The sequence below is a fragment of the Squalius cephalus genome (assembly GCF_949319135.1).
Source record: "Squalius cephalus genome assembly, chromosome: 15".
NCBI lineage: Eukaryota > Metazoa > Chordata > Actinopteri > Cypriniformes > Leuciscidae > Squalius > Squalius cephalus.
Genome location: NC_137136.1, coordinates 33,380,105 through 33,391,223, shown reverse-complemented (window position 1 = coordinate 33,391,223; position 11,119 = coordinate 33,380,105). Strand labels below are relative to the sequence as shown.

Here is an 11,119-nt window from a genome sequence, read left to right as displayed (position 1 = left end):
TCATCGGGTCCAGGCGAAGGTCCTTCATCAGATCTGGATACGGCCTGGATCCGGCAGGCTGCGGGAAGACCTCGGGATAAACAAAGACACTAAAATTAGCGTAGATGCCATTCTTCATATGATGTAACGAGTACATCAGGATTTATGGGAAGTGTTCCCGGTTCCAGCTGACCTAATCTATGCAGCCTAACATTGAATTATGTAAATGTAACTGCTTTCAGCCAGTGCCCTGTGATGTGACATGCTATAATCCACTGAAAACTGATTTGTCTTGGCAAGGGTAAATGTAATAAAAGTGGAGAAAAACAGAACAAAAATTGTGATATACAAATATTGTTGTGGACAATTGATGGCATTCTGTTGCTCGAGGGATCCAAGTTTTGTTCCAGGTAAACCATGTGAATGGATTTTCAATATTCTTTGTGTGCCTATAGAAAGTGTCACGAGTGATGAGATGTTAGTCAGGTCACAAGGTTTGATCGAGAGTGACCCGAAGGTGCTCCTGAGGACAGCTGTGACCACAGCACCTGTGTGGCCCTCCATTGTTCTGCTGTTAGCGTCAGGTTGTTTTGCTCACAGATTTAATGTTTGCTGCTCAGTCTTATCCCTACAGCATCAGTCAAATGGAGACATGCTGTATGTCTAACCAGATAAACCCACCTGGGGCCAGTAGAGTGTGATAAGCAGCATTCAGTTCGACATGTTGCACCATAAGTTATATAGAGATTCCCTGCAGAGCAGCCTGATGTGAAATCAGTCAAATCTGATGTGTGCATACAGGGCTTGACTTTAACTGTTTTGCTCATCCGCCACTGTGGCTAGCGGTTTTCCAAAGTCACTAGCTACTCAGCATTACACTGGCCACAATTTTGACATTGATACTATGGGGAAGAACGGCCATATAGATATATTTTTATATATTATCTCATAATTTGGCAGCTCGTATATTAAGGCTGCTGTCACTTTAAGACCTGACGCACTGATCTATAATACTGTTAGACATGCGTTTTCTTTCTCAACTGTTTACATTTACTTAAAGTCCCCGTGTAGTCAATCATTGTATCCCTTAAAACTCATCTTTGATCACCAAAATGACATTTAAACATTTTCCTTGAAAAAAAAAGTTTGTCTTAAAATAGCATGAATGTAACTCTACACTCTTGCCTCATTTAGTATCCGCGGTGCTATGAATATGCAAATGAGCCCCGCCTCCACTCACTCACTCAGCTCAGAGATCCACTGGTTGACGATCACACGTTGATCTGATTGGTTATAAGGTAGTTTGTGACGTCAGAAACACCAGCGATTTCAAAGTGTGTTTTTGAGACTGTCTTTGGTTCACTGCAGTTTTAAGGAGGAAATACTCAGCAATGCTGTCGACTTATGAATTTACACATGGTTTGTCTTAAAGCATATTAAAAACACCACATAGACATATAAACAACATTAAAACTTGAATTTTTTACCACAGGGGGACTTTGAAACACAACTGACCGTGTTTACGTGAATTCTTGCTAAGACCGGCATTTTGACATTATTTTGTACTCCACTGTATGAAGACTTTTTGGGAATAATATGTCACAGTTTACTTTATTTTGCGATCCTCACTTACATAAATGAACTATAGTGTCCTGCACCCACTAGTAAAAAAAAATATCTGGTGTCTGAATAGTTAGTTTGACTGTAATGTCATGTAAGATTTTCCCTATTTTATATTGTACTGGCAACATTGTTGGCTATTTCAGAGCAGTCTTGACTTTCTCTTCCTCTCTACCCATGTGTTTCCGCTCTGCCGATCCTAACCCGTTGTCCCAGAGAGAGGCGAGTGTTCACTTCCCGTCAGCGTGTTAAACTTCTCACCTGAGGCTCGCTGATCATGACAGCGTAACATGTCTTAGCGGCTAATCCCGTCGCCATCTCTTATCTCACTCCGCAAACACCATCAGCATCACTCATCAGCGGCACACATGCACACGCTAACATCACCGGCGTTGGGTTTTCTCTCGCCCGTGACACATTTCAGTGCGGACGCGTCCCGCGGCGAGTGTAATTTGGTGGAAACACAATAAAAATGGTAAGAGAGGGATCAGGCCAGGCAGGATCCATCATGCTGTGACAGCGGGAAACAGGCTCTTGTGTGATTGAGGGTCACGTGACTGTGTTTTCGTGGACAGGAGGTGGAGCGGTGGATATCGAGGCCCAATCGAGAGTCTTCCCGAGCTAATCGCTGCGTGTGACGGGAAGCAGGACAACTTCACGTCGATGGTGAAGGAGATCCTGCAGCCCAATCAGATCTCTCAGGTGGGCCATTTACATGCACAACATTCACAATACATTTATTCATATTATTGAACTTTAAATATTAAAGTTGACATTTGACACTTTTTTTTTTTTTTCAATTTAATGATTTTTGTGGAATAAAAGTACTAATTTCTTTACAAAAAAACAGTAGCAAAACATTTGAACAGTAGTGTATATACAGTAATAGACTATGATTGGCCTTGCATTGTGAAAAGGACAGAATTAATGTTTTAAAATATTGAATTAAGTGCTGTGTTGTGTATAATGTGACCAGTAACTGTAGAGTAGCAGCTGAGAATTTCATGCATTTCTGTACTTGGGGTTTGGATGAAAAGTGAAAGTTTAAGACATGTGACTGACTCCTGTGGTGAGAACATTTGTAAAAACAAACATCCAAGATATCCTGCTCTCAGTATTACGAAGACACTGCGTTTATTGGCATTTCTCGACTCATATTCTTTTGTGAATCACCTCTTAACAACATAAACATTCGAATAAATTCCCATTCCCCTCGCATCAGCACCAGCACGTGTGACGGAGAGTCACGCTGGTCTCAGGTAGCAGCAAGATCTCCAATTACCTCCCAAATGAGAGGGTTTAGAGCTCCAATCTAAGTGCTAATTGCAGCGGTAATGCTAGCGTCGGATCCCAGCGCCGGTTCCCCATCAGTATTCCTGCGAACCCCCCTTCCTCTCGTCCTGATAATTAAATAAGCACATGCGCCGCCGCGTCCTCGGCTCGTTCACTGAGGGAGAGTAATCCTTGCATAAATAGCTGTGGCCGGGTGATCTACACCGTTTTTCCCTCCGTCTTCCATGTCTCTAATGCTAACAGACGCTTTCTTGTATGTGTTCTTTGTTTAGCCATGTTCCTTGTGTTTTATTTTAGTACAGTTGTTGAGTGATGAGCTTTTATGGTTTATTTCGTAGTCTACTGGTAATATACACTACTGGTGGTCAAAGGTTGGGAATAATTACGTTTCTTACGCGTTTGTATTCTTTTGTATTTCTTACAAGTATTGAGTTTTCAATGCCAATGTCTAATATTGCAATCTAAAATCACTGTTTTCTATGTGAATATATAGCAAACTGTAATTTATTCCTGTGATCAAAGCTGAACTGTCAGCATCATTACTCCAGTCTTCAGTGTCACATGATCCTTCACAAATCACTCTGATATGAGGATCTGATGCTCACTTATCAATGAATAATTGATCACTATTGGTTCTTATTATTATTATTATCAACATTGATGCTAATTTTTGTGTCTTAACTGTGCTGCATTTTTTACCACTTTGATAAATAGAAAGATCAGTGAAAAGCATTTATTTAAAATAGAAATCTGGGTAACACTTTATGATAATTATACAGTAATAAAGTGCTTACAAAACATTTGCAAACCATTAGTTTATAGTTAATTCATAGTTAATATATTGTAGTCTCTACATTGTTAAAATATTAATAGGCTCTATACAATTAGTGAGTTCTTCATTCCTTGTGACTGTAATTTACACAATTGTTATTCTTTAATTAGCACATATTTAGGGAGTTCATGTTTTTAATGCTTTGTATCCTATATCTAACTAAGGTATTTTAACAGTGTGATTCCTTTGCATGTATTTTTGTATGAGTTGTTTTCTACCACACATACATTTACCTACATTTTTGCATAGACTAAAAACATTCAGTATTGACATATTGACAGCATGGTTATGTTTAGCTTTGGGGATAGGGTTAATGGATATACAAAAAAAATAAAATAAATAAAATAAAGCACTTAATTAATGACAATCAGTATTTTCTGTGACCTAATCTACCATTAACAACTCATTTACTTTGGTCTTTATATCAGCTAATTAAACTCAGTATTTGAATAAAGGCTATTATTATATATTAACAATGTAGAGACTGCAATATATTAACTATGAATTAACTATAAACTAATCGTTTGAAAATTATATATGTTGCTGTGTTAATTAAATCTTTTGTAATATTATAAATGCCTTTACTGTCACCTTTGATTAATTTATTGTGTCCTTGCTTAATAATGTATTATTATTTAATGAATCACAACATTGTATCACAGCTCCCACAAAAATATTAAGTAGAAAAAACTTTGATAATAATCATAAATGTTTCTTGAGCAGCGAATCATCATATTAGAGTGATTTCTGAAGCATCATGTGACACTGAAGACTGGAGTAATGATGCTGAAAATTCTGCTTTGATCACAGTAATCAAATTCAGTTTAATATATATTCAAATAGTAAACAGTTATTTTAAATTGTAATAATATTTCACAATATTTTTTGTACTGTATTTTTTATCTAATAAATGCAGCCGTGGTTGAGCAGAAGAGACTTCTTTTTGAAAAACATTAAAAATCTTACCGATCCCCACAACATTGATAATAATCAAATCATCATATTAAATACAATACAAAAGAAAGCGTGTGGTATAGCGTGTGCTAATGGTGTTGTTGTGTCAGGCATGGCTGTACGTGAGTCAGCTGCCCGTGGTGGAGGTCAGTCTGAGTGTGAAGGGCTGGTGGGAAGAGTGTGTGGAGCAAACGGAGCGATCGATCCCCTCGAGTGTGTCCAACATCCGGGACGAGTCCAGCTGGCTGTCACTGCACGCGGATCAGGAGTACGTCCTACAGGTGTCCCTGCGCAGACTCAACACCGGCCAGCAGAGAGTGAGTCCAATACACACACACACACACACACACACACACACACACACACACACACACAGAGACGCTCCATTCACTTCCATCCACTGGTTTCAGTCCAACACACTCACAAACACACAACATGTTGTAGCCGTTTGCCTATAATTAGTATTGGAGTTTATTTATTATAAGTTATGTATTTGTTTATTATTATTATTTTTTTAGTATGTGCATATTTATATTTGTATTTATGTACTTATTTAGTTAAATATCATGCACCTGTCGGGTTAGGAATATATATGTCACCACCTGTGGGCGGAGGAGGAAGTGACATGAAAGAACAAATGTTTGGATTTGGGGATGGTGGTTACTCAGTTTTTTGACCACTTCGTTAACTTTTTTTGAATTTTTCGTTTGTTGAAATTATAAACTTAATTTAGAAATGTTAGGAAACGCCTCAGGTTACGTATGTAACCCTGGTTCCCTGAAGAGGGAACTCGAGCTGCGTCGAGACGCGCGGGAACGCCTCTGCGCGATTGCGTCATGAAGCACGTATAGAATCAGTCCAATGGTGTGACGAGGCATCATAGACGGGTGACGTCACAGACGAGGAAACTGTAAAGCATGCCCGGAAAACAGACGGAGCTAGCTTCTGATAGGCCGAAGCAAGTCGTTCACAGAAATGCAGGGAGTTTGGCCAGGCGACGCAGCGTATCTTTCCCTCTTCAGGGAACCAGGGTTACATACGTAACCTGAGACGTACCCTTTCAAGGGAACTCGAGCTGCGTCGAGACGCGGTGGGAACACTCTAGCCACGACACCATAATAACCAATGCATGTCTGTGTGAAATCATAGCGCACACTAAGATACAAGCACCCTAGACCCTGGAGTGGAGCCTACATCCAGGTTGTAAAATCTCACAAATGTGTGTGGTGAGAACCAGCCTGCCGCATCACAAATGTCAAGAAGGGAAACACCCAATAACAGTGCTTTAGAGGCAGCCTTACTCCTGGTAGAATGGACCCGGACAGCCATAGGTGAAGGCTGACCAGCCGCTTCATAAGCAAGTGTGAGAGCCTCAACCACCCACTTGCTCATTCTCTGCTTAGATGCAGGGTACCCTTTTCTGGGTGACCCGAAACAGACAAATAGTTTATCCAAATTTCTCCACAGGGCAGCTCTGTGGACATCTAAGGCCCGAGCAGGGCATAGCAGATAAAGTTTTCCCTGATCTGATGAAAGGAAAGGTGGAGGACAAAAGGCCTGCAGCATAATGGGGTCCACAGCATTAGTAGGGACCTTAGGAACATAACCTGCCCTAGGGTGAAGGAAGGCTTTCACCATACCAGGTGCAACTTCCAGGCATGAAGGAGCAACCGACAGAGCTTGCAAATCTCCAATTATCTTTATAGAAGAAATAGCATGGAGAAATAAAGTCTTTAGAGTGAGGAAGTTTTCTGAAACATCTCTTTAATCGAAGGGAGCTAAAGTCAGGCCTTCCAGTACAATGGCCAAATCCCATTCCTGTGCCCTAGTGCGCAGTGCAGGCCTCAGCCTTAGAGTTCCACGGAGAAAACGAATATCTCTACCCGAAGATGTGTCACCCAAAGGAGTATGGTAAGCAGATATAGCCGCCACATACACCTTTAAGGTGGAGGGAGATAATCAGAGATAAACAGGGAAACACTCTTGCAAATACTCGAGAACCAAACCAACAGGGCAGATGACAGGATTCAATTGACGTTCTCTACACCAAGAAGAGAATAGTCTCCACTTCAATGCATACAGTCTTTTCATGGAAGGAGCTCTGGACTGGAGTATGGTCTCCACGACCTCGGTCGAGAGACCTGATTCTGTGAGCTGGGCCTCCTCAGGGGCCGAGCCCTCAGTTTCCATAACTCCGGGCAGGGGTGATAATTCGTGCCCCCTGCTTGGGACAATAGGTCCCTTCCCTCCTGATCGGAATCTCCATCGGAGAGCCATCTAGAAGGGACACCAGGTCCGAGAACCAGACTCGTGCCGGCCAGTATGGGGCTACTAACAAAAGACGGGCCCCGTCCCGGCAAACCCTCTCCAGAACCCCCGGGAGCAAAGATATCGGGGGAAATGCATATATTGGCATATATGGCCAAGGTATAGCCTCGGCCTTACCTGAACCATCGCATCCAGCCCCAGTGGAGCTGGATGCGTGAGGGAGAACCACATGGGACAGTGAGTTGTCTCTGAAGATGCAAATAGGTCGACTTGTGCTTGACCGAATTTTTCCCATAGGAGCTTCACCACCTTAGGGTGAGGTCTCCATTCCCAGGGCCTCAGCCCCTGCCTCGACAGGATATCAGCTCCCTGGTTTTGATGCCCATAGGAAGTGTTTGAGAGCCCGAAACACTGCCATCATTTCTAGCCGATTTATGTGCCAAGAAAGTAGATGGTCCTCCCATAGACCTTTCGCCGACCGACCACTCATGATCACCCACCAACCTGTGAGGGAAGCATTTGTTGTTTGCGTTACGCGACGACAAGGAGCCCCCGGCGAACCGGCAGGGAACAACCGAACTGACTGTTCTATGACCCTCCTCGGAGGATCGTTGGGAAATGCAGACACCTCGGTGCCCTGAAGCGGCGAACCGGAAGGGAACAACCGAACTGGCAGAGTTCCCCAGAGGGTGCCAAGGAGAAACGGGCACCGTATTATGAGGTGGAAACCGTTTCTCCCCGGAGAGGACTGCCCTCAAAAGTCTGACGGTGTCAGGACTTCTTCTTTGTTGAAGCCTTCTTGGCGATAATGACAGTCCTCAGATCTTGTCTATCTTTGTATGGCTTCGACTGCGACCGCCACTCAGACCCCCCTGACTGTGGAGGAGCCTGAGTGGCTACGTTCTGTTTTTGCACTCTGTGCTGCGAGGAGCTCGTAGACGGCCGAGACTGCTCCTGCCCAGCAGTCTCGGGGACCATAGATCGGCAAGGAAGAAACTTTTGAAATGCCGCTGCTTGTTTCTTCGCCTCCTGAAACCTCTTGGGAAAGATCGGCAGTCCCCGACGAGGAGGTTGTGATCTGGATGGTAGAAAACGTTCATCCAGCAGACTTTTCTTTTGTACTTTTTGTTTCTCGGCTGGCCAATCGATATTTAATTTAGCTACAGCACGAGTCACAACCTAAGCAGGGGTATGAGGTGGCAAATCCTCAAGTTCCCCTGCATCAATGCTTACAACATCCAGATCCTCAGAACTGGATAATTGCAGCACTGGTGCCTCGCCCCAGGGAGAAGAAACCGCAGCACGTGCTTCTCCCTGAGACAAGGCACTGGATCTGGCAGGTGAAGGCAGAGATGGGGCTGGGCCCATCTCAAACCCCTCTGTCAGATCCATTTGCGAACCCCACAATGTCACCAACATCGAAAGGCCGACACATTAAAGTAAACAAGTAATAAAAACTCAGTGAGTGTTTTAGCACAATTTTCTGACGTCATGGGATCACAACACTAACGCCGCCTTCACACTGGCAGTTGAAATCAGCTCCGATATGGCAGCGAAACGACCGGAAGTCATTCATTTCCTATGGAGATTCGCAGACCGCATGCGAATGGGTCCGAACCAGGTGCGAACGAGTGCGGTGCGAAAAAAATCGTGTCCGTTGGCCATCCGGATGCGTTCAAAAAATTGAACTCTTGCGAAAGGCTATGGACGGTTTCTATCCGAAAATCCCAACGGAAGTTAGCGTTGCTATGGTACTGATAAACAAACCTGAATTCTTTACTTTTAATAAAATAAATAATGATCTTATAACGATTAGTTGTCATGTCATTTTTTTATTTTCATGATGTTTTAACGTTATTAGGGCAGTTAATACAATTAAATAATTCAATATTTAAATATACTCGCTTCCGAGGCTTCCGACCACTGATCTATATAATGACATATATACAGTATATATATATATATATATATATATATATATATATATATAATGTCATTCTATATAGATCAGTGCTTCTGACGCTTTTCACCGTTGTGTACGACGTCCGCTGGGGGCGTATTGCGTATTACGGAGCTGATTTCAACTGCCAGTGTGAAGGCGGCGTAAGAGATAGTAAATCTTTTCCTGGATTTTTTTTGTGCGTTCCGGAGATTAGACCTTCCTTAACATAATGCCGAAAACCCGAAGTCTCTAGGTGGTCTGGTTGAGGAGTAGATAGAAGTACAAGTTTGGTGCGCACAGACAGAACAGAAATCATGAGTTAACAATCGCAATTTTGTCCGGTGGAAAATTGCGCTAAAAAACTGTGAGTAAGCACCATCCCCAAAACTAAACCTTTGTTCAACAAGCCTTTGCTTGCCCAGACTCTCCATTCACATTCATCCACTGGTTTCAGAGGAGGCAGGACAGCAGGGCTCAGGCGCCACGCTTCCCCAAACCCAAAGATGAAGGCTGGTTCCTCGTTCTCGGGGAGGTTGAGAAGAAAGATCTGCTGGCCATCAAACGCGTGGGATTCATACGCAACCGCAGCAGTGTGTCCGTGGCCTTCTACACGCCGGAGAAGACGGGGAAGTAAGAGCCGTCACAATGCACAAAAATTCTTCTCTTACTTAGTATTTTTGTCTGGTTTCCAGTCCAAACATCCAAAAATTAAGTGAGTTTTTGCTTAAGACAAGCTAAATTATCTGCCAATGGGGTAAGAAAAATAATCTCGTTTCTGTTTGAATTAAGATTATTTTTCTGGTAGATTGGCAGATAATTTTGCTTGTTTTAAGCAAAAACTCACTTCCTTAAAAAATGTTGCCCCAGAAAACAAGACATAATATATTATGGCATTTTACTCATCTAGTAAATGCATCTTGATTTAAGAATTTTTAGATATTTGGACTGGAAACAAGGCTGTGTGTTGCTGCTACTCTAAAGGCATTTTTTCACAGTGTTAATGTGTAAATGTTCCTGTAGGTGTATCTACACGCTGTACCTGATGAGCGACAGCTACCTGGGCCTGGATCAGCAGTACGACCTCCGTCTGAACGTCCAGCCGGCCAGCATCTCAGCGCAGGTCAACACCGAGATCTCAGAGAGCAGAACCGGCCCAAAGTGAGCTGGAGCTCGGTCAAAAACAAACCAGCGCGTGCTTTGGCCTGGGTTATTTGATGGGTGATTGTTTTTGTAAGTTCTAGGAAAAATACACTGAACAAGTGCCAATTTTTTTCATTCAATTAAACATTTAGATGATTTGGCCCAAATAGTCTGTTCACCCATATGTAACACTTTCAGGTGAGAGATCAGATGTTTGTAAATGAGAGGAAACATCTAACGTTCACTCTTTCTGCCTTATCATTACTCTTTTTTTCTCTTATTACTGATTTTCACCTTTATTTTTTTTATTTTTTTTCAGTTCGCCTATAACACCTTGCGGTACGTTTCAGGGCAAACATTATAGTTGTCGAATTAAAACTATAAATATATATTTTGTTAAAGTTCTTTTCTTCTGAATTTATGAAAATGTTCTGTGTGGAAAGCAGTTTTGTTGAATATGTAAAATAAAACACTTGAATGCAGCACAACAGTTTCCAGTTTTTCCCGTGTCCAAATGTGCCTAACAGTTTCCCACAGGCCACATGCTTTTGTTTGTTTTTTGTTTTGTTTTGTTTTTTGTTTTTGTTTTTAGCATGTCAGGGTAAAAATCTTTCAATCTCTTCTCTCTGTTATTATGAGTATTTCTACGTATCTCTTCTCCAATTAATATTAAGATTTTAAGGAATTAGCAGCTATTAAAGTAGCACATTTGATACAATTTTTTATTCATCATAATTAGTAGATGCAGTTTGAAGCAAATAATAGTCAATTGTAATATCAAGGATGTGATGGTTTGCTTGGGCTGCGGACACACAGTTTATACAAAATATCAGTTCTGTAAATAGCGGTGCATCTTCTGACAAACTCTTCTTCTGCAAAGGCTTGCTTATAAATTGAAACAGACACCGTAACAGTGTGATTAAAAACCCTAATTGTTTAATTGTTTTAAAGCGTTGAGTTATTGGCGATGGTTTTAATGGCAGTGGTTTTGAGTCCCTACTGAGGACTTCATCATATATTGTAAAGTATTTTCGATTGTTCTCTTTTCCACCGACGCCGTTTAATCAGCAGCAAATTCCGGCTTTAGGAAA

General features: G+C 42.0%; 1 protein-coding gene across 1 annotated transcript in view; it reads left to right on the top strand.

The window, feature by feature from the left end:
• ascc3 (activating signal cointegrator 1 complex subunit 3) overlaps window positions 1–10,514 on the top strand; it is a 256,025-nt gene extending 245,511 nt beyond the window's left edge. Inside the window, exons 39-42 of the mRNA XM_079894249.1 lie at window positions 2,175–2,301; window positions 4,789–4,995; window positions 9,343–9,518; window positions 9,909–10,514. Of these exons, the coding sequence (XP_079750375.1) occupies window positions 2,175–2,301; window positions 4,789–4,995; window positions 9,343–9,518; window positions 9,909–10,050 (652 nt within the window). The 3' untranslated portion in view covers window positions 10,051–10,514. The remainder of the gene's footprint in view (window positions 1–2,174; window positions 2,302–4,788; window positions 4,996–9,342; window positions 9,519–9,908) is intronic.
• The last annotated feature ends 605 nt before the right edge of the window (window positions 10,515–11,119 follow it).